Source organism: Pomacea canaliculata, linkage group LG14, assembly GCF_003073045.1.
Source record: "Pomacea canaliculata isolate SZHN2017 linkage group LG14, ASM307304v1, whole genome shotgun sequence".
NCBI lineage: Eukaryota > Metazoa > Mollusca > Gastropoda > Architaenioglossa > Ampullariidae > Pomacea > Pomacea canaliculata.
This window is the reverse complement of record NC_037603.1, coordinates 16,132,204-16,155,241: the sequence shown is the minus strand read 5'-3', so window position 1 is coordinate 16,155,241 and position 23,038 is coordinate 16,132,204. Positions and strand designations below refer to the sequence as shown.

Below are 23,038 nucleotides of genomic sequence, written 5' to 3'. Positions count from 1 at the left end.
CTTAGAGCTTTTTGAACAACCCTCGTACATACATGCTGAGAATGAAACACATTTGCCAGAAAACTTGCAATATTTATTTAAGCATTTTGTCTGTATAAAAGAACCATCCAGGAGCATTTATGTGGACAGATAGGATTTTTTTAAAATATCACACAGCTCACAAATCTGTTCCTATGCATACTAACCCCATTTCTCAAAACATTCTTACCACATCCCAACCCCAAACAATCATTCACAATGCACCAGAGTTACAGCAAACTTGAAAGTACATTCAAACATGAACAAAGGATCACTTAAAACTTAGGCAAATGTCTTGAATTTGTGCAATATATTCCAGTGCAGAAGTATCTACACAAAGTGGCAGCCAAGACATTTTTTTTTGGTCTCTTCACTGGACAACTATCAAGGTCTTGTATCCTCCCATTAAATAATTTAAAAGCATAAACATCAGAATTTCTTCTTATTTTTAGGATAAATAACCTTAACTATGTAAATGCCACAGTGTTATTTGTACAGATTTTTGTTTTGTTTAGTACACAGCAGATGATTTTTGCCAATTAGTTTTGACATCTAACGATGGTATATATGATGTCTGCAAACAGTCATGCAGAAAAGAAAGTTTTCACACAAAGAACATACACTTGCACGTCCATATTTGTACACACATACCTGAATGCAAAGAAACACGTATACACACCACTGTATCACAGTTTTGGAGGTAAACAAGTTTGGTCCCAGAACATCACAAATCTCAATCCTCCTCCCCTTGCAACTGAGTTCCAAATATTGGAGACTTCTTACAACACAGCCATGTCCTCATGAGACAGCGAATTCAATCTCACAAGCTTTCTATATAGCATGATACATTTTATACACTGGCAAAACTTTTAGTGCCCTTAATTCAAGAAATTTCTTTTCTTTCGCATTTAAAAACTTTAAAAAATATTTTCTTCCAATTAAGAACTTTCACAAAAACAAAAAGACCTTTTTTTAAAAGTTTCATTTCAGAATTTCACAAACTATCTTTATGGCAGACCCATTTATTTAGAAAGTAAAAAGCTTCGAAGAGACAGGGTTTAAGACTCATGACCTACTATAATCTTAACCAAAACTGTCACATTTCAGGCATAAAGCAGCATGCATATAGTTCAGAAGATACTTTTTCCTCCTTTAAAATGTATCTTTATGCAGTGGTATTGGACAGCAAATTCACATATCCATCGCAATGAAAGAACTTAAGTGATTTCTCAAATGAACAGTTTTTCACAAGTCTGGAGGAAATGCACAAATTCTAGGAGCTTGACTCCAAAATCCACATGACTGTCTTAGAAGTCCACAACCCAATATGCACATTTGTGGGTTCCGTGAGCATTCCTTTTGACTTGGAATAGATTCCAATAAATAACAAGCAAACAAATCTTGGCATCGTAACCCAAGATTTTGATTAGCATGTAAAACAGGATGAAATGTTCTTCACACCTTAGGATTTGAGCAGAAAGGGTATTTTTGTCACCTTTTACTTCAAAATTTCCAGTTGTTCCCCCAGTCACAAATGGCAAAATAAACAGCATTTAAGTAGTTTCTTAAGATCCACCATGGTGAACAAATTTCAAAAAATAAAAAAGGACCATCTGATAAATAGGGACTGATAACACTGGATTCTTTATTTTGTTAAGGAAGAAGGGTGGAGTTTTGATATTTGACCAGCAAGACTTTGTGAGGGCAAAGCAGCCAGCCGTAAATGAAGATGTGGTAAGGAAAAGTTATATTTGTTCACGACACCATAAATATTATTCATTCAAATTCTTGCAAGCAGCCTACTAAAAGGTATACTACAGCTGCTCCACTCAAACAGTACAGGTAGCCCCAGCAGAATAGGATGAAAACTGCATGGATCTCTCTAGTGCTGTATGCAAGATTATTTGCACACATTCACCAGATTCAATCTGACAATGAACAATGTCAAAGACAAAAATTCTTCAGGGCATGCCAAAATGGGACAGATTCAAACAGTGTTTATGATCAAAATATTGCGACCCTAGTAGCATCTAAGCCAACCAACTGTATTATGCACTAGATGTTGCTCTAGAAAGCAATAGCGCTTAAAAAAATAGAAACAAACAAGTTGTATACTTCTAACAATAATTTTGCAATAGGTGACAGACTTTTTTTCCTAATCAGGAATACTTAGAGCCTCACTGCTAGACTTACAATCCTAAAATGCCGCTGAATTTGTTGTTGTAGAACTCTTTCTCCACAGAAGACAATTATTAGGATACTGCTTGAGATTTCAGTAATATTTCAACACCAACATTGTTAGGTATTGATGGCATGTCTACAAGCAACTCATTTTTAATTTGTACAGTATGACAGTTCAAAGCTGAGGAGAGGTATTCATAACAAACAGATTGTCTTTAAGTTCTTGTCATTTGAATACTATACCTGCAACTAACAAAGACTTATGATTTTGCCATTATGTATAAAACAGGCCGACACTTTGCGTTTCTTAAAGCAGAAACTAGTCGCTGTCCAAAACAAGTTTTGTGTCTTGTCAAGTGCTTCAGCTTTCGTCAAGATGATGCTGCAACCTCCTCCTTCTGTTCCTTGATGTTGCTGTGTTCTGAAGGGGGAGTTTCTGTGCTGGGGGAAATCTGAGTCTGCCGTTTTCTCCTGCACAGCAAAAGTTACTGAACAATGAAAGTGAATACATGTTATTCTAACAACTACCTCCTCATCAGAAACGTCACACCACATTCTTGCATGCAAACTAGACAACATACTCAGACACCACAGGATGCCTCTTTCACCTTACATGCACACATAACACAGAAACAAAAGGATGCCTCTTTCAGCTGACATGTACACACCCAACTCCTTGCTCCCCTCACATACACCTCACACATAACATGGCATCTGCTAATAAAAATACAGTCAAACTTCTATAAGTCAAAGCTTCAAGGGACCGGTGAAAAAAATCAAGTTATGGAAGGTTAAAGTTAAGGAAGTTCACCATTTTTTTTCACTGTGGACATCTTTATTTCTGCACCTGCTCATGCATCATTGTTCCCAGCAAAAAAAGTCTGTTATGGACATCTGACAGCAATTTCTCTTCATTTCTTTTAAAACAAATGAGTCGAAGACAGTGAGTCAAAAATGTTCATGGGTACATCTTTGCATAACTTGATCAATGAGCAAAAGTCATTCCGCACGGTTCTTGTCTCCTTCAGGGTAAACGAGTACACAATGTTAATACTTTCCGACGTATTTTCAAATGGTTTGAACATGCTGACCGGCTTAACATTTGGAAGTTTTTGGCTAGGCTGATTCGAGCTACGGAAGCTGAATATGCATTGCTTTAATGGGAAACCAATTGATGTTTAAAATTCGAGTTAGGAGAATTCTGACTTAAGGAAGGTTGACTTACAGAAGTACGACTGTATACCAAATGGTAGATGAATTACTACGAATTAAGAAAGGTACATTGAGGACAAGTGTATGGCCTCAAAACCAAACTGTAAGACAAAAACTTTCCAAATCAGCTTAACCTCTGGCCTAACCACCATTTCTTTGTACGCAATTACAGTGTATAGCAAATAGTCAAAAAAAAAAAAATCTACATACACAATAAGTGAAATATGGAACAGATTCAACATTAAAAAAGAGTACATCAGAAGTCATTCCTATCAAAGACCATCTTTTGTAGGATTATCTTTTTTAGGATATAACTGACCTTATCTCCATCCGGCTGCATTTTGGACACTTGCCAGGTATGAAACAGGATCGATGGAAGCATGCTTGACAAACTGCAGGTAATAAAAGATAAATTGGACTCTTTTATTCTGTTCTCATTATCTTAACTCCACAAACAACACACCCTACATTAGATGCAGTGCAGGCAAATACACACATATTTTTCTTAATGACAGCAAACCGGTTAACATCCCACTTTCCCCAAATAAGAAAGTCTATCACAACAATTCTCATTTCAGAATATGCTCACATTAATATATTATTAAGGATGCACATTGTCATTTTCATATCTTTTGACATAATCTATTATTTGAATAATGTGTCACTACACTGAACTGGTATGCTGTTTGCAAACAGAATGAATATAAAAGGAAATGGTATAAATTACAAAAGCCAACAAAGAAAAAGGCTTAGTGCATACATAAATCAAAATCACAGGATTTTCTTTTATTTTCAATCTACCTGGACACAAGGTGACTCGGCCTAGCTGGAAGGGAAAGATTACTCCTTGATCCTGACACAACTCACAGATGAAGCCCAAACCTTGACAAAGCTGCATTGAAAGTAAAAGAGTAATGGTACAATAAAAATTAAAAGCATCTGCAATATAGTACTAAACTCAAGTGATCTCCTAAACCTGAGAAAATAGAGTTCCTTGTCTTTTCATATTTTCACTGATTTTCTAGATGTTAATGCCCTCTACTCAGGTCTTCTGTGTTCAAGTCTGTCATTATTCCAGACTATTATGATACATTCTGAGTTCTCCATGACTGTATAAGCCTAGTCCAATAAGGTTTAAGACAAAGGCTTAGTAAGTACTCAGCATTCAGTCTACCTTCTAATGAGAATAACTGACCTGACACCCTTCCACATGGCTGATTGCTTCTGACACAAACTGCTTAAGCTGTGCCACCATCTCTCCACTGCGAACCTGCATGTAGAAAAGCCTCCATCATGCAAACTTGATGACACAAAAACACACACACAAATTTTACTGTAACCAAAATCATTCTCATTTATCTTTTCATTATATCATACTTGAGAAAAAAAAGTTGCATTATTTACACAGTGCCTTAAAATCAACATCAGTAAAATAAATCCTCTGTATCTCAGCAAAAGTAATGGCAAGAGGTCACTTGAGTTTATTTTAGTTATTTTAGTTAAGTTTATTTTAGTTAAACTTATAGTTTATTTTGAGTTCATTTTATTTTTTTTTTAAATTAGAGAAGTTGCACTTTTGACATATGTTTCAAGCTCTATTTCCCAAAGAATCAAAACGTGTGTGCTTGACTGTTGTGTGTGTTGCCAGTTCACGATCATCAGAACAAACGTGTGGCACGGCCTTTTACTCTGCTAAATGGGGAGTGGCCATGTGTGCTGTGACCACCGCCTGACTTCAAGTCTCATATAGCACAGGTGGCTCTTGCTATCCTTTTTGCTAACACTAACATGATGCTAACTGTCCATCACATCTCTCTAGTGCAGGACCAGCCCTTGGCACAAGATGGGAAGTGCCATGGGAGTCAATCAGCATCTAGTAACACTTACCATGAGAAAATCTTCTACAGAGTAAATGTCGTCATCCTCTGCCCAATGTCTGCGAAGTGATGTCATCTCTTCCAAAAGCCTGAAGCCACAAAAGACAGCACTCTTGAGTCAAATGCTTGAGCAGAATGTTTGGGAGATGCACATTACCTCTGCACTAAAATGAATAAATATACTTGAGGTGGGTAAGAGTAAAAGAACCTATTATGTGCGTGGGACAAATAAAGATCCCAAAAGAACATTTAACTCAAAGCTCACTTTGTGCTTCGCCTGCAGATGTTGAGAAATACAATCAGATGACCCAACTGTCGACGCAGGTCACGGACAGTGTCTAGCAAACGAACTTTCCGATACAAAGCTGGATTGATTGCTTCCACGTGAAAAAGAGGTTGCTGGTGAATTTTTTGTAACACATCTCGAGCAAAATTTGAGACATAGTACTGTGTAAAATCCCATCGCATGATGATACGGCCTGGTATCACCTCCATGCTGTTGCTATGACAACACTGGCAAAAGTACTTCCCCATATACTCGCAGTACCGTAATCTTTTGACAAAACCTACAGATACAAAAATGAAACATATAATTAGATAATAATAACATCTACTTTGCGAAAGTTTTTGAGGTATGACAATGACACTGAAACTAAGACAAATTAACAGAGAGTGTATCTAATTTAAAATCAGTAAGTAAATATGTAGATCAAATAAAGCAGCGAAAGGTCAGATTTCTGCACACATTTAGGGCAATTCCTGAAATATCACCATAAATTGTCTCTAAAAGAATGTCCCAAAATATAAAACAATTTACAAAATTTAATGACACAAAACTATTACTGATAAAAATAAATATTATAATGAATAGTTTTACTACTTAAACAAATCAAAACAGAATTTTAATTATCAAACACAAAAACAAAAAAAAAACCCCAAAAAACGAAAGGACATTATGTCTATCCCATTGCAGCACAATCACCTGGTTCTGTTTTAGCACCGCACCCTGCACACCTCATGTTCTGTCGACTTAGCACAACACTTCGTCTGAAAACAGAAAAAACCCCAGCTTTAAGAGAAGTGAAAATGGAGGGGAACACCTGCTGCTGACCACAACATCTGGGGAATACAACAGATACGACATAATATACACACAATAACCCATAAGAAACTTGACTAACTCTAGGAAACAAACCTAACTCACTTTTCCTGGGAATGGACCGTAAAGATGATTTGAGCTCGTGGTGGGGCCCACTCCAAATTACCTCGAAGTTTTGTCTGATAAACAGAAATTTATCAATTACTTTTTTCAAAAAAAAATTCAGTTCAAAATAAACAATAACAAAATCTAGAAACGTTGCAATCTATAAGAAGCAGTAAACATTTGTTAAGGAAGTACTTCTCTGTTTTTATTTTCTAAACTTTAACAAATTTATGTAAATGGAGCACTGAAATAAACAATTGAAAGCTAAGAAATAAAAACTTTCTCACAGCAAACAATGCATACTTTGCTTTTCGTCATCATATCATGAGGAGAGAATTATTCAAAGACAAAAAGGCCTGACAAACCATAACATCAGTTCAAGAACAGGGTACACTGTTGTGCTGTTACTGAATGCTTATTTCTGAATGGGAGTCTGAGTAGTTGGGTGGGAATGGGGTCCAGTGGACAAGTTGTGGGTTTTGACTTGAGTATGATGGTCCTAAGCTCACTTTCCAAGATCGGCTGCAGGAAAGCAAAGCAGCACTTTGGCCTTGCCAGATCATCAACATGGTTAGCAAGAGCTGAAGGGTGCACAGGCAGTTGATCTACAATGACTGCGGGCAGTTGCAGCCTGTTCGTGCGGCCCAACAGGTGGTTTTAGGTCCTAAATAGGTTCCTACTCAATGAACAAGTACTGACTTTAGCATATCATGGTAGATCATGGAGGTAACTAAAAGACAGACATAAACTTTTAGGATTAACCTAAACACACTGCTGTCATGGGAGGCACCTCTGTCTTACCTGGTAAGCTGTCTGCATGAGGTCAGCATTCTCCCCGTCATCTGGTGAGATGGGATAAGAGTTAGGTAAGGGCAGTAGCTGTTGACAGAACATCAGCAATTATTTCTTCTTTTTAGAAGCATAGTGTTCTTATAAACCAACTGATAACAATGCAAAAAAACATTTAACAGAATGGAAACAATAAATATAAATGCTCAACAACAGAAAAAAAGATTAGCTATGTTATACAGGATTACAAGTGAAATGAACACTATAATAGATAACAATTATTAAAAATTTACAATAATTTTCCTTTAAAAGAACATTTTGAAAGAAACACATAACAAAACATGATAACCCAATAAAAATTTCTGACAAAGGCTGGCAGCAATGAAAGATAACTCACTGCCTGTGGTACATCTTTTTCTGACACCAGCCAATCCAGTTCTGAAGCCTTAGGAAGTCGCTTCTCAGAGAACTGGCTCAACAGTGATAATGCAATGGCTTCAGCTGAGAAATTGGATTTTTCTGTTGAGCTGAAATACAAAAACATAAACAACTTAACCCCTTCTGTTGAGAGCTGACAAAGCAACATGAACAACTTAACCCCTACCATTTCTCTCTCATATTCCAAGTTCCAAATACACCCACTTCACCCTATTAATAACCTCTTGACTGACTACGAGTAACATCAACAGCTTCATCTCAGTACTTTGTGTTTCTCTACTGAATGAAATAATTAAGACACACACACACACACCATCCCAGCAGTCAATGCTTTAAAGCTTAACAGACCATATAAAGTTAACAAATCCATGACAAGGCACAAAAAAATGAATCCTACAATTAGGGCATACAAGTTAAATTATTTATAAAGATCCTAAGCTGCACCAATGTACAGTCCTTGTTTTAATACCCATCTTTCAATACTTCTGTTATAAATTCAATAAACTGCTTACCCTTGTTGGTCTAATCCTGTAGGCTCTGGAGACTTTCCTCTCTTCTGCAAGTCTGCAGCTGGTAAAATTATGAATCAATTATTCTTTTGCAATTTTTTTTCATGTTCACTACAAGCCCTATTACATGTAAATTTTCCATTTTTGAGTTTATGTCACTTATAGACTTTTTTAGAACTATGTTTTCTTTTACTGTAAATAGTGTGATTATCTCAGAAATCCAACAAATAGGTTAAATATAAATACATCCATGAATGAATCAGCACAGCAGACAAAGGAAGAACACACTGCACAGCTTCACTTAGACGAGTTTCAATAAATGCCTGTGCATTGTACCAATGTAAGAATGCTGTGCTGGATGTGTTGACTAGTTGTGAATGCTAATAATCGCTTCAAGACTGTTACACAATCCAGTTGACTAGTTCTAAAGATAAACATGTTCCAGTAAAAATATAAATGAACAATGATGTAAAAAAAGTCAGACATATCAGATATTGGATTATTAAATGTATTCTGGTCATTATACATTCCGATACAAGATATACTATAATAATAAAAATAAAATGAAACATTGCACTCAAAATACTGAACTCAAGGCAGTTCACCATTTTATAGACAACAACTAACAATCACTATGTACAATCCAGAATGAGTTACTACAAAACAGGTTGTTACAGAGAAATGTCAACTTTACTAAGAATTATAGCAATGCACAAATAGCAAAACAGCTCATACACAATACTTGCCTTCACAAAGGAGGCCAAAGCCAAGCTAAGCAACAAAGCAGCAGTGAAACTTTTCTTTTATTACCATTATTAATATAGTAATAATTAATGGTTTACATAATGAAGGACCTCAGCAAAAGACTGGGCTTTCTATGATTTTCAAACTCAGTGAAACCAAAGGGAAACTTTTTGTGAAATGAAAAATCTGAATGAATCCCATTTTTTTTAGTGGTAGGCAAAACCAACTGACTACTATAGATCCCAAAATTTAAAAAGAAAAAAACTGCAGTAACTAACATTGTTGGTAGATCTACTGGAGGGCGACAGACAAGCCAAGCAGCAAATCAATGGGTCACAAAGCAGGAACAGCAGAGATAAAATAAAGCTTATCTTCATTTATGCATAAGAAGCAAACTGATAAGGCAGATAGTAAACTTTCAGTATCTGACAATGGATGAAATAGCAGAAATAAAGGACACTGATTTTTATCTGAAAATGAGAAACCAACAAACAAGGCAGGCAGTATACTATCAGCAACTAATAATGGCTGGAATAGAAGAAATAAAGGACACTGATTTTTATCTGACAATGAGAAATCAGCAGATGTCAGGCAATAAACTATGAGTGGGCGACAAAGGCTGAAAGAGCAGAAATGGAGGCCATCAATGTTATCTGAACAATAGAAGCCAAGCAACAAGGCAGGCAATAAAAGAACAGCAGCAGGGAGACAATGCATACAAAAGCGTACCTGAGTAAAGTGAAGCCATGGACAGGGACAGTCCTGAGATTTTTAACAACGCCAGGTTAGATGGCTCGTTACCCGAAACTGTAATAAAGGAATATTAACAGTGAATTTGTTTATCATGGTACAGCAGGCTTTTATTGGGAGGCTACCTTGCCTGATGGTTAATACTTCAATTTTGGAGAAAATATTACTGGTTCAAGGTCTGCACAGGCCTGTGACTGTTGCCTGCAAACCCAAACTCAGCAGCACAGGATACATGACCAAGTAGGGAAAGTGAAGGTGATCAAAACAGGGCTTGACCTCCACCCATCTACATCCCATAGCATAATCACGGTGGTTTGTGTGTGTGTACACCTGTGCATCAATTCATGCACATGCCATATGAGCCCTTTGAAACTGTCTTCTAATAGTTTTAATTAAATCAAAGTAACTAGTAAAATACACACTTGAAAACTAGTTTGTTTTCTAAAAAATGATTTCTGTCATGATATTGTTGATGTATTTAAAAGGCCTTTCTATTCTCACTTGCTATGAAATGCTTATGACTGGGATTATTGAGCTGGACAAGTCTGTTCTATCACTATACCATATCACATCTTACAGGTTTTGACAGAAATCTACAGCAAAGGAGAAAACTCAGAGAGCCAAACTCACAAGTCAACTCAAGCTCACTATCCAGTTCCTCACTGTCGCTGCTACCTGCAAAGTCAAGGACGTCTCGCAGTCAGCAGTGCAAAATATACATAGCAAAGAAGTTTTTCTCATAAACAACATCAAAGGATGCCATGTTATCATGCAGTGACAGATGTAACAAATGAAGTTTGTTGAGCAATGCCAAGAATGCTGTTGTCTGCAGTGACAAATGTAACAAATGAAGTTTATCTTATGCACAATGGTAAAGTTGCTATATGGTCAGCAATAGTAAATAAGTTTGTTTTGAATACATTCAGCTTTACTCCTAAAATTACTACTTCACCCCATGAGTTACCAGGAAATGACCATTTCTGTGTATAGCTTCTGCAGTTTCTGGCACTGGTCCTCAGTACATCTCCAAACTCACTCCTATTAATACACCCACAGGACTTTTTTGCTCATCTTCCACCAAGCTTCTTCAAGTCCCACTAAGACAAAGATGTATGGGCAAAGGTCTTTCTGCTACCAAGCCCATCAACTTGACACAGATTATCCAGCAGCCTTTGTCCCATGGATGCTCTACTGATTATAAACAATCTGTACATACTCCAGGACTGAGGCAAAACTGCATTTGCCGCACTTCATAGGTAAAGAAGCAATGAATGCATTTTTTCCCTCTAGTTTTTGGACATAAATTCCCCAAATAAGTCAGAATTCTGCCACAATGATGTACATTCCTGTTACATAATATTAATGACCCTTACAGAATAAATAAAACACATACAAATATTTTTACAAGTCAAGAGGTGCTTAGTTTTTAAAAGATCACTTTACACTTTACATAACTGTGCTTACAATCCTACAGATGATAATTGCTTTCTTATGAAATGTGACACAGGCATGTCAAAGGCAGTGATCAATTTTCAGGTGTCTGTTGACAGCTGAGAACTTCAGGAGTACACATGTTACCCTATCTTTACAATCAATAACCACTGTAGCTGGCCCCCCTTGGGAGGGGACCTTGACATTCAAGTCACACAAGCATCTCAGTTTCTAATATTACGTTGAGTACACCATGCAGTGTTTACGATATATGGTGTGGGTTAGAAAGGCCATGGTGTGTTATAGCATAGAGTAGGTTAGAAAGGTTATCATGTGCTTAGAGCAAATGGACATCTTTATTCACCCAAATGCTTTGACTTAGAAGAAATGCCATGTGCAAGAACAGATAGCTTGCTGGCTTCTAACAGGAAATTCATGAACTAATATGAACCTACAGTGTGCCCATTTGCAACACAAATATAAAAATAGCAGTCCTTATATTCTTTTTGAATTTTGTACAGTGCCATTATTTACAAAAATGTAAAAGCAATAATTCTTTCTAGATTTTTTTTATGTTGGTGTTTTATGCCATCAGCAAAGGCTATGTCATGGCAAGCACTTTACAGCTGCATCATAGAAATAGATAATTTCTTTAGGTTGCACCAATTTCTTTACAAATAATAGGGAGAAGAAAAACTGTATACACAAAGATTTGAACATGCATTTCTCTGTTCCCAAAGAGTTTGTATATATTTCCTGACCTGATAATGAGGAGAAATCATGAGAGCTGAAGGGAGAAGAGGCGGCCTGACTACTGCCTGTGTTGGCTGAAACAAATAAGAAAACATTTGAGAGGTAGGGAGGGAAAGTACTGCTAAAAGGTTGATCAAAGGTGCATCATTTGAGTTAGCATAATTCAACACGCTTTTAACCCTTTGAGCAAATTTTTAATTGGAAGGTATGGTGTAGTTGCTTTAATACTGAAATTTATGTTGACTACTGGCCATTTGTGACAATACTTCACTCTCATATGCACTTACACATGCATACAAACATGCAAACAACTATTTTTTAAAGTCTATTGCAAACCTCTTTCTTTTCTTTTCCCTAAATAAAACTGAAAGGAATGCAAGACTTACTGTCATTCATGCCATCACTGTTGGCAGAGAACCGTTTGGATTTCTACAAAAAAGAAAATGTTATAAAAAAACATAGTTACAGTGCAGGAAATATGATCAACAGCATGACTAAAAAAGAAGCTATACAAATGAATGAACTTAACCCTATAATTACTGACTGAACATGCAGCAATTACAGCAGCATGAATTCAGCACGACCTACTTAACACCCTGTTCTAGCATTACTAATATATAAAAACCAGAAGAATGAAATTAATGCAACTTTATCCTTCCATTTCATAAAAAAGCCAGGCTTTCTTCTCTACAAGGTCCTAACAAAGCTTTGAGTAAAATCTCTACAACACAGATGGCCTTGAATTTTTATGATTGGTGCAATAAATCAATAAAGTATGAATGACCGAATTCAAAAACTGAAACTGGTGACAGTGTCCATGGCAACTGACTGTTATCAAAGCCTATATTAAACAGAAGATCTTAATGATTTGACCCTTGTGTCCTTCACACCTCCCTATCACGCACAAACAATATTGATGCTAGCAACATTCCAGCTCAATACTGATGAAGGAGACCTATATCAAACTCTGTTCACTTTTCTCCATCAGTCAATGGCAATAACAATCATGCACAATACTTGGCATAATCAGCAAATCTTCAACTGCAATGTGTATCTCTGTGTGTGTGTGCATGAATGTGTGTCAGGTGCACACACAAACAAAATCTTTATCTTTTCTTCACCTCTACTAAACGCTCTCTCCTCCTAATGCGAATCCTTTGTTTCAGTTCAGCAATTTCATCATCTGATTCCTCCTCATCTGACACAGTGTCCATGAGTGACTGTCGCTTCAAAGTGTTTTCCCACTTCATTTGTTCAAAAACGCTGATCAGTATGTCAGCAATTGTGAAGTGTGCATTCTCCTAAAACAAAAGCAATCAACACTCATGAATTATATTAGACATCCAAATTAATTTAATATACAACTCCTAAGACGTGAAAAATATCCTACGAAATGATACTTCTTTCAAACCTAAGCATCACTAGAAGCTGGAAAAACAAGATGAAATAGAAGATAATATCCACCATCATGTAACATATGTTAACATATATATATCTGTTTCCTCATCTTTCTTTATTCTTTATATTAAAAAAAGCTTTAAATCTTTGTAACACAGCACACACTGACAACCTGTGTAAAAACATCTGCCAGTATTTATTTTTATTTATAAGATTTTTTTTTTTCTCTTGTTAAATGTTTATTAACAATATGAAATGCCTCCTTTTTCATCCAGATCTGTACATGTCCTGGATGATTTATAATGCTATTTATAATGCTGTCAAAGAAACAATCTTCAGCCAGATTCAACATACTGTAAAGCAGCAAACCCACATTCAATACACTGCAGTGCTGCAAACCCACATTCAATGCACTGCAGTGCTGCAAACCCATATTCAATGCACTGCAGTGCAGCAAACCCACATTCAATACACTGCAGTGCTGCAAACCCACATTCAATGCACTGCAGTGCTGCAAACCCACATTCAATACACTGCAGTGCTGCAAACCCACATTCAATGCACTGCAGTGCTGCAAACCCACATTCAATACACTGCAGTGCTGCAAACCCACATTCAATACACTGCAGTGCTGCAAACCCACATTCAATGCACTGCAGTGCTGCAAACCCACATTCAATACACTGCAGTGCTGCAACACTCCAAAGCTCCTGTGAAATGTTCTCGCCCTCAGTCTAGTGATGCAAGCTCTGTGTAATTTTGCCTATATTGTGATGTCTGGGGAAATTCACTGTATAAATCTTATTATTATTCTAGTGTATTTTCAGCTAATTTTCTTCACCTATGTTTTGCACACTAAGCTCCAATGGCTGAAAAGATCATACTAAAGAGCATCTCCTGATTTCCAAATAATTTTGTAAATATTAGCAGAAGCAAACATCAAAATATTCCATAGCTTGTGTCATAATGACAAAACTTTAACATCTAAGCTAACTTTTCTATCACACAAACCTGACAAAAATGCACTTGTAAAACAAACAAGTAATGCATAAGTAGTTTTCCAACTTCTTAAGCACTACCTACCGTTTCCAAAGTGGCACAGCAGTTAAAATCTTGTTCTGACAAGTATGATACCAAACTCTGCCCCTTGGCTGGAGGCTGGAAAAAGCTGTCCCTTCGATGAAGACCAGGAATAGATGCTGAAATCACAGAGAATGAAGATAATATAAGATGTCATTGACAGCAATAATGATAGATGATGCATGTTCTTCTAAGGGAGAGAAAGGGAGGATGAGAGAGAGGGGAGATAAAGAACGAATTGAGCAGTGGAGAAAGAAGAAAAGACTACTGACTGAAAAGCACAGCGAAACAGTTGCCCATGGTGACGAAAGAATGACGAAAAGTCAGTCCGTAGTTACAGGCTAGTGACAATCCCGTGCAAGTGTTCGTTCCATAAGCAGCACGTCGGCATGGCGAACACAATACTTTCATTGACGAACACAGATATCAACGTTTTCTCTATCTTCGTCATTAACTCCCTCTCCTCCATGACGCGAGCGGTCATGCCAGCGGGTATCGGGAATCCTACACACTGCCTGTCACGACTCCAGTCTCTGCGGCGAAAGGTGGACCGACAAGCGGCATGAACGTGCTGAGGGTCAGCTGCGACACGAGGCGATAATCCATCTGTGTCGATCCTCCGACATCTTCCGCGGCATCTTGCAGCTGTTTCTGCCCGAAAGTTGCCTGGCTGATTGCCGCAGCACCAGATGTTTCCACGCAGTATGTGTGCACGTGCATAACCCCTTTCTCACCTTTTCAATCAACAACAGGAAATGGGGTCACAGTCTTGTGTATCTATGACTGTAGGACGGACAAAAATAGAGGCCGACTCCTAGCATCTTCTGAAGTGACAAAGAAGCACGAGGCGACAAAGTCAACAGCTAGGCTCGCGACAACAACTGAAGGCCTTGGAGGCTGAACGTAACAAAATAGGAGTCCCACACATGGCAGTGCCAGCTGTTGCGAGACTGTTGTTGTGATAGTTTCCAATCATCCTAACTGCCACTATCAGCAAATCGATACATACCCACTGCCTCATTTTGAAACTTTTCTGATCTTCTTTTTTAAGTTGCATGGTTAGATCCTCTGCTTTAAAAACTAAAGTTAAAGCAAATTGAAGGGGGGGGGGGGATTGTCCCTTTACGTTACGGTCGTTAGATAGAAAGTTCCACATCAACGGTCTCAATCAATGATCCAGAAAAATCGCCACCCGTTACACTGACGCTCTTTATTGGAGTCTACACCCGTCATAGCGCTGTGGCCTCGTCATATCGCTGTCAGGCGGCCACTGTTACAACCTCAGATCTTTCCCTCGGGGGACAAGCTTCTCTCTGCAAAGGCTCTCCTCACAGAAGTGGCTGCGATGTATCCACACACACACTCAGACAAGCCACACGCCACCAAAAAATCGTTTCAGCTGCGCCACCCCTCTCCCCCCGGCAATAATTTCAAATGGAAGGGGAACAGCATCGTTGTCGTCGTAGACATTGCTGTTCCTCGGCTTGTGCACCATCGGCGGAGGAGGGGGTAAGAAAGAGGGAGTCGACGTGAACAAGGATAAAGAGTTCCCTTATCCTGCCCTATCCTAATCGCTATCCCACTCGCGCAGTCATAAATTTCTCAAAACCGTCCTGTTATACATAACTGTCATACTTGCAGACCGCCATCTGCCGCCTCAGACCTTGCTGTAAAACGAATATGCATGGGAGAAGCATGCGTCTCAACTCCAGCAACAACTGCCAGCCGAGTATCAGGATTTTTTTTCTTATAGTCAAGGGAACCTAAATGTTTTCTTCGTCTATTCCGGTTTCCTCCCCCTTTTATGTATTCTACGTTGTCTACTATGTTAGTCCCTGTATAAGCGGTTTGAGCCTGGAATTAAGCGCTATATAAACATTCGCTGTTACTTTTTACCTTTGACAATGGCGTTGCTTCTCAAAATAGTTTGTGTGTGCGTGCGTGCATGCAGGAGAGGAAGGAGAGTTGTGGTGCCTGAGAAAGAGTGAAAGAAATTGAAATAAGAGTGAATGAAAGATAAATGGCAGTGGAGAGGATGCTTGATGTACACACATAACAGTTTTCACTGACCAATAAATCAATTATTTTGATGATTCCCCTCCCCCACACTCAAACAAACCTAATGAGCGACCCATTTTCCTCTGAGCAATACCAAATCTTCCTGTCACTGTCAGTCTGGGCTGAAAGTCACTGTTCACCACCTACAACATTCCTTATCAACATATTTTCCCTCCCCACTCTCCCCAAAAATGGTTGGGTTGAGTTTATTTTACTGGAATCTTCTCAACATTACACTTCATGCTGATCTTCACCTGGCTTGATCTCCTTCCTGTATTCTAAGAGAAACTGGCTATGGCCACACTGCATGCTGTTGTGTTACATCTCTGCTTCATCTTTGTGTTTTGTTTCTTCATTGGACAGTTATATGCTCTTCCTTTGCATTGAACTGAGCTTGTCTTCTTTATAGCAAAGCATGCTACTATACAAGAGCACTTTTATTACTGTAAAGCACGATGGGTCATGCTGTTGCTGGAGAAAGGCACTATACAAATGCACATTATTATTAATGTGTTCATCACCAAGTTATACCATGAAAAAGGTGCACACCTGTTGTAACCCCTCACAACCCTGTAAAACATCACAAGGGGCCTCATGCAGCATGTGACAAAAACATCAGGAGCCTCATACTGCATGTGACAAAAACATCACAAGGGTGGTCATACTGTATATAAAGAAGAATGATTTTTAGATTTTCCCTCCCGTGAAGGTGGGCTCAAAGCATTTGCAAAATAAAACACAAGGTTTTATGACAACATCACAATGAGCTATATACTGCATGCAACAAAAGCCAACTTAGACACACACCTTGACTTGTTCTCTGTGAAGTCTTCCCTGCAGCTGATGAGGCAGCTGATTCTGCTGTCTTGCCTTCTGATGGTTCCGCCCCATTTCCAAGATCTGGACTCGGTGCAAAGTCACTGTTTCTGGCTGATGCCGCACCAACACCAAAGTCCGACTGTGATCGTTTGTGCCCAAGTTTGTAGATGGAAGCAACTTCAACACTGTGTTTGACTCCAGCACTTACTGCACCATTTGAAGTTCCTAGCCTTGGGTTGGACCTCACATTCTTTTCATTATTATCACCAGAAGTATCTGTTGGAGGTATATAAACCTCTTTGCAGCCAGTCAAATGATACTGCTGAAAACTGTCACTGGCATAACTCTCAGAAAGACACTTTCGCAAAGTTTCTCTGTGCTGACCCAGCCTAGATTGGGACTGGGGGTGGTCCTGAATGTTGTGAAACACAGGTGGATGTTCCTCAATGAGAGGAGGTGATGTGCTGTAGATCGAACTGAGTGGATCAACAAGTGTATGGTCATATAAGCTGATTGTGTTAGGAGAAGAAGAGATGAAAACATTTAATGTAGGAGATGTAGTATAGCGATCTGCACTAGGCATGGTGCATGATGGCACACTGACTTCAGCTGAATGAGTTGATTCTGCACCTAAAGCAAGAAAGGATTGAAAATGTTTTAGCAAAGTATTCTTCCGAATTAACAGCATTTCACAAAGAAATAAGTAGAAAGAAAGTGTAACCAGACATTTGATAATACAATGGCACGGCAGTAGAGAACTAGTACTCGGCATATGACACCTTTTTTAATTTTTTAATTGTGGGCAATATTTCAAATATTTTGATTTACTCAGAGCATGGATGCCAAGTTGTTCATTCTGAACACAGAAATCATCATCATCCACTCAGTCCTATGGAGGGATTGCACATACAAAAAGCAAACACACATTTATGTACACATCCATTATTCTGTACCTTAAGAGAAAACACTTCAATGAATTGTTAAGTACCTGCACCCCCAGAATGGTCCCCAGATATGCTAAACATCACATCTGGTCTTGGTGGAGACAAAGTTTCGGTGCCCCGTGAGATAGAGTATGCTGGATGCATTACTGGAACAGACTGTATGTCTGCATAGAGATCATCCACAGACATGACACTAGGTGATGTTGATGGACTGTTGTGATAATGGATGGATTTTGTCCGCTTTTGTAACTGCACATAGATACATCTTTAAAGTGACTTTAATAAACAAATACTATACATTCTATCAACTGCAGTACAATGACTATTCAAAGAAAAAGTCATTCTGCTTAAAATGTTGCATGAAAATGAGAAGAAACTGTGAACTCCATTCTGGTATTCTACTGGTCAAGAGTAAATCTCAAAACATATAAGAGATGAAGCATTTTGGCTTGATATGTTATACCTGACTTATTTCAATGTTTTATACCTTTATTTAATTCTGATCTTTATCAAAGGTTTTTAATGACTGACTCTGCCACACGTGAAACGTTTTGTCTCAGAAAAATGTCTCCTATATTGGTACTATTTCTGCTAGGGAAGAAAACGGCATGGAAATAATTTCAAATCATACACCATTTTATACAATAATTATTTAGCCTCTATATATCCAAGGTATCAAGCCTTAAAATAAAAGGATGAAAACAAGCAATAAACAATATTTGCATTAATTCTTGCTTTAGTTCTTGTGATAATTCAGTCGTACAATGAAAGAACAGATTTACAATATAAAAAATGTAAACATTTCTGCCATATTTATTCAAGAGTTAATGTATTAAGGATTTTGTTTTTTTCTGCAAAACATATGCAATCAATACAAGCCAAAACAAAAATAGTAAGTGTTAATTATAGACACTACAAAAAATCTTCTTAAAATAACTTGTTTATTATAGACAAAATGGCAAAAACAAATGTGACTATATTTTATGAGATTTATACCAAGCTAGCATTAAGTTAAAAGAAAAGGCTTTCATGTTCAAGTAGATGAATAATAGGGCAATATCGACAGTGTAAATGACGACCATCCAAACAAAAAAAGTTCAAAATTACCACTTACAATTTTGGGGTCAATGTCAGCCAAAACAGCCACCTTGTTTAGTTCTACAGCTCTCAGACATATCAACATAGCTTGAACAAAATCACTATTCCTCAAAAATGCACCATCTGAAACACAACACCAGTGAGAATCTCTGATTGGCCAAAAGGTGTTCAGAATAACCACTAATAATGCTTATAGAAACACAAACATATTCACAATAAGAATGTTTTTTGGTCTCGATTAAGGACATGTTTTACTCTAATGTAAACAAGAAAGAAAACAGCTCAACTACAGACTTAAGAAAACTAATTCTGGACAAGAATACTTAAACACTGGGTTCAATGGAAACCTGACCTTTCAGACAAAGGGAAGGGCAGCAGCATCCTCACAAAAAAGTAGTTTCCCCCCCCCACCACACCCCGCAAGAAAAGTGCAGTCTCTAATGCCTCACTTTTCCCCAAAAAACCAATAGAATATATGACTATCTTTAACTCTTAACTATTTAAAGCAAACATGTTCAGTTTTACATAGTTATCAGTTTGATCAGCAGCTAACTGAAATTCTCTATAGAGGAGAAAGCAAAATACCGCCCCAAAAAAGTTCAAGATCTTTCCCTGGGTAAGTTATGCTACACTCACGGTCTTTTTTCATTTTGGCATTATACCTTCTCCTTCAAATACTGCAACATTGTGGCATAAGTAAATACAAATAAAGATTTGATTGGATCACATGTGTGTGTGTTACAATTCAATTCAAACACACAACACACTCCAGGCTTAACATAAAGTATGTATGGTAACTTTGAGGTTTCAGAAAAAGTTCCAAACAACAAAATCAATAAAAAGTGGTCAACACTCAGTTTGCCTTGAGACAGATTTTTACTACTTTACATTAATTAATGTCAAATGAATGTTTAAATGATGACACAGGTTCCTAATTTTCCTAGTACCACCAGCGAACCTCAACTGTATGAAATCTTTTATACCTTCTCTAAAATTGTCAACTGCATACACTTAATTACCATCTTTTATTTATATGTAGCTAAGTCTTACATACTTAATTCCTGTCTTGAGAACACACAGGAAGGATCATAACTGTGTCATGTATATATGTATATACACTGGAAGGCCTTCAGTTTTGTCATAGTTGTGCATAATTATTGCCCCCTGGTCTCACCCTAACCATGAGTGATTTGCGCAAGCCATCTGATGATAAGAGGCTTTCTTCAACATAACTGTTTCTATGATCTTTATCTCCTGATAACTGCTTGACTCTTTGCACTTACTGGTGTCCTTTATAACAGTGTACTTCAGCTGCTGTGAAATGAAAAAGGTGTTAGAATATAATATCTTGATGCTGTTTCTGCTGGAGAAAATGAGGATCCTGGCAAAGATTCTATACTTTTGTTTTCATGTTCTTGTGCAAAATCTATATAAAAGTAATAATAAAAGGTCTGTTAGAGACGGGAATAACATTATGCCTTTTGCTTGTCAATTTAGGATACTTGAAACACTGGCTGGTTTCAGTTCTTTGAGACTCTGGGTTTTCTGTACAGGCTGAATTCACCTTCCAGTCCTTTGTCCTACCCTGGGAACATAGCAGGCAATGTCTGTCAAGGGTCTGACCTTATGACTAGCACTTAGGATGCAGCTCTTGGTCACAAAAAGAATCCATCACTGGATGAACTGGGATATTTCAGGGGAGAAAACAGTGCAATGTTACCTGGGGGTTCCTGGCTAGTTGGCACAGGATTGATTACTTGTACAGGCTTATTTCCTATCTTCAGCCTATGACCTACTGGGCTGGGGATGGTTACCCAGCTATCTTTAGTCAAGGAGCCTAAGCCCAGCAACAACCTCACTTCTTAAAGCACCATTTTGCAGAAGGAATAAAATCATGTACACTGACCATGATAATGATACCGAAGATGCTCTGGATCACTGGCAAGTATGGCCAGCTGGGATGAGAGAGTATGGTTCTGAAGACTCTCATGCAGCCACAACTGTCCTAGGCCACTGTGGTTTCCTGATCGTGCTGCCCGTCTCACTTGCTCCAGCGTTGAAGTCATTCCAGGGCGTAGCCACTTGAGACCACGAATGAATGACCAGAATACTCCATCCGAAGGAGAATGCATCTAAGGAGTCAAAATAAAAACATCTAGATTCATTAGACTGTCATTTTATGTCCCACGTATCTCAAACTTTTCATCAGAACCATATCAACCACAACCTGCAAGTGCTTCTATACTGCAGCACACACATCTTAACTCGGATTCATCAAGATTATAAAAAAAAAGCAATGGCATTTCAAAGTCTTTTCAATCATTTAAAATCTATTAAAGAAAAATGATATATTACATTATGATGCTTTATATTGTTACATAATAAGCTTTCTGTAATTGAAAAAGTTTAGTTTTTCCACTCCAACTTGTGTTTTATAGCCCAAGAGAAAAAATAAAAGGTGTCTGCATTTTGCACTTTTTTTTAACTTTATTCAGAAACCACAATTTATAAGCCAGTGGTAAAAACAGCTGTAAATGACTACTCCATCAGTTTGTAAATGTACACTTATAACTAAGACTAGCTTTAAAAAATCCCCATGTCTGTTTAGTACAAGAAACCTGGACCACTGATAGAGCAAATCTAATCTTTGAAAAATGGGCATTTTGACAGTCTGGTTCTTAAATGTTTTACAAATGTATGTGCATGTGTGTGCAAGACAGAGTGCATGTGTGCAAGAGAAAAAAAGGACATAAGAACCTAAACAAAAGAATTAAAGAGATGAAAAACAAGTCTCTTAAGCAGAAACACAATCAAAAATTAGACATCCACAACTACAGAGAATGTGTAGACCATACAGTCACCTGTGAATGTTTTATCCTATGGCTGAGAACTGATTCCATCTGTCCACACACTCTCTTAAAGCCTCCATAAGTGCTCCAAACATTACTTGACTGCATAGCCAAAATACCCTCTATGGTAGATTTTAATGCCATTAATAAATTGTGGCATTCTTCCACCCACCTGCAAAATATGGGATTTTAATTTAGGTCTTTTAGCTGGACAATGTCATTACTACAAGTTACAACCTGCCGGGACAGCCTAGTTTTAACCTATACAAAACATTAAACACCCAGTTTATTAAACACCCAGTTCCACCCTTTAGACCTCTGTTTCAAGGGATCGTACCGGATGCTTCTCTTCAAACACCTTAATATGGTGTGCACGCGTGCCAGCTGTGTAACGAATTTGTACCAAATGGGCAACTAAAGTTCTAGAAGAAAACTGGAAAGTCTTAAAAGAAATGGTGTTGCGATAAGCCATTTGTTTGGTGATCTATAGACGCTCATGCACATTTTGTTACCACCGAATAGCGCAATAGTTTTATCTCGTTAGACATGAATAATTCATGTCATTCTGTCAAATAAATAATGAATCATAACTGGGCCCTCTGACCGATTAAGTCGTTTGACTTTAAAGTGAACTTTGACATGATATGTAAACAATCGAGTTATTACAATCCCACGATGACATCATAATACCATATAGTGAAACATCTATTTTACCCATAGAACATTATTATCCAATGAAAATTCTCTAAGAAAAGAAGACTGATTTATAAAGTTTCAACATGCAGAAAATGAGAAATATAGACGGTCTAAAATCAGTAGGAGAATGTTCCCTGTACCTTTCGCTAGAACCCTCCTCCTCCTGTTCCGCCATGTTTATGATAGTTCT

At 37.8% G+C, this 23,038-nt stretch overlaps 1 protein-coding gene across 3 annotated transcripts; it reads right to left on the bottom strand.

The window, feature by feature from the left end:
• Nucleotides 1–51: 51 nt before the first annotated feature.
• LOC112555765 (run domain Beclin-1-interacting and cysteine-rich domain-containing protein-like) lies at nt 52–23,037 on the bottom strand. Of its 3 annotated transcripts, XM_025224266.1 has the most exons (23): nt 22,989–23,036; nt 22,165–22,324; nt 21,210–21,435; nt 19,320–19,426; nt 18,250–18,454; nt 17,250–17,891; nt 14,388–14,503; nt 13,028–13,207; nt 12,293–12,335; nt 11,915–11,980; nt 10,353–10,397; nt 9,702–9,779; nt 8,232–8,289; nt 7,679–7,808; nt 7,294–7,371; nt 6,493–6,566; nt 6,271–6,335; nt 5,554–5,854; nt 5,299–5,377; nt 4,607–4,681; nt 4,213–4,303; nt 3,731–3,803; nt 52–2,670 (listed from the first exon to the last, which is right to left on the bottom strand). In XM_025224266.1, the coding sequence occupies exons 1-23, from the start codon at nt 23,021–23,023 to the stop codon at nt 2,571–2,573; spliced, it is 3,027 nt and encodes a 1,008-aa protein (XP_025080051.1). In that variant the 5' UTR covers nt 23,024–23,036; the 3' UTR covers nt 52–2,570. The 3 variants fall into 3 exon arrangements, with proteins under 3 accessions (XP_025080051.1, XP_025080053.1, XP_025080052.1); XM_025224268.1 differs by lacking the exon at nt 22,165–22,324 and having other exon boundaries at nt 22,989–23,037; XM_025224267.1 differs by lacking the exon at nt 9,702–9,779.
• Nucleotide 23,038: the final 1 nt, after the last annotated feature.

Excerpts from the sequence above, each read along its gene's own strand:
- LOC112555765 (XM_025224266.1), bottom strand. The coding sequence starts at position 23,023 with ATGGCGGAACAGGAGGAGGAGGGTTCTAGCGAAAG. Across the intron at positions 6,336-6,492 it reads ACGGTCCATTCCCAGGAAAA|ACGAAGTGTTGTGCTAAGTC; the intron begins GTGAGTTAGGTT and ends TTCTGTTTTCAG. Across the intron at positions 2,671-3,730 it reads TGCAGCCGGATGGAGATAAG|GAGAAAACGGCAGACTCAGA; the intron begins GTCAGTTATATC and ends TTTGCTGTGCAG.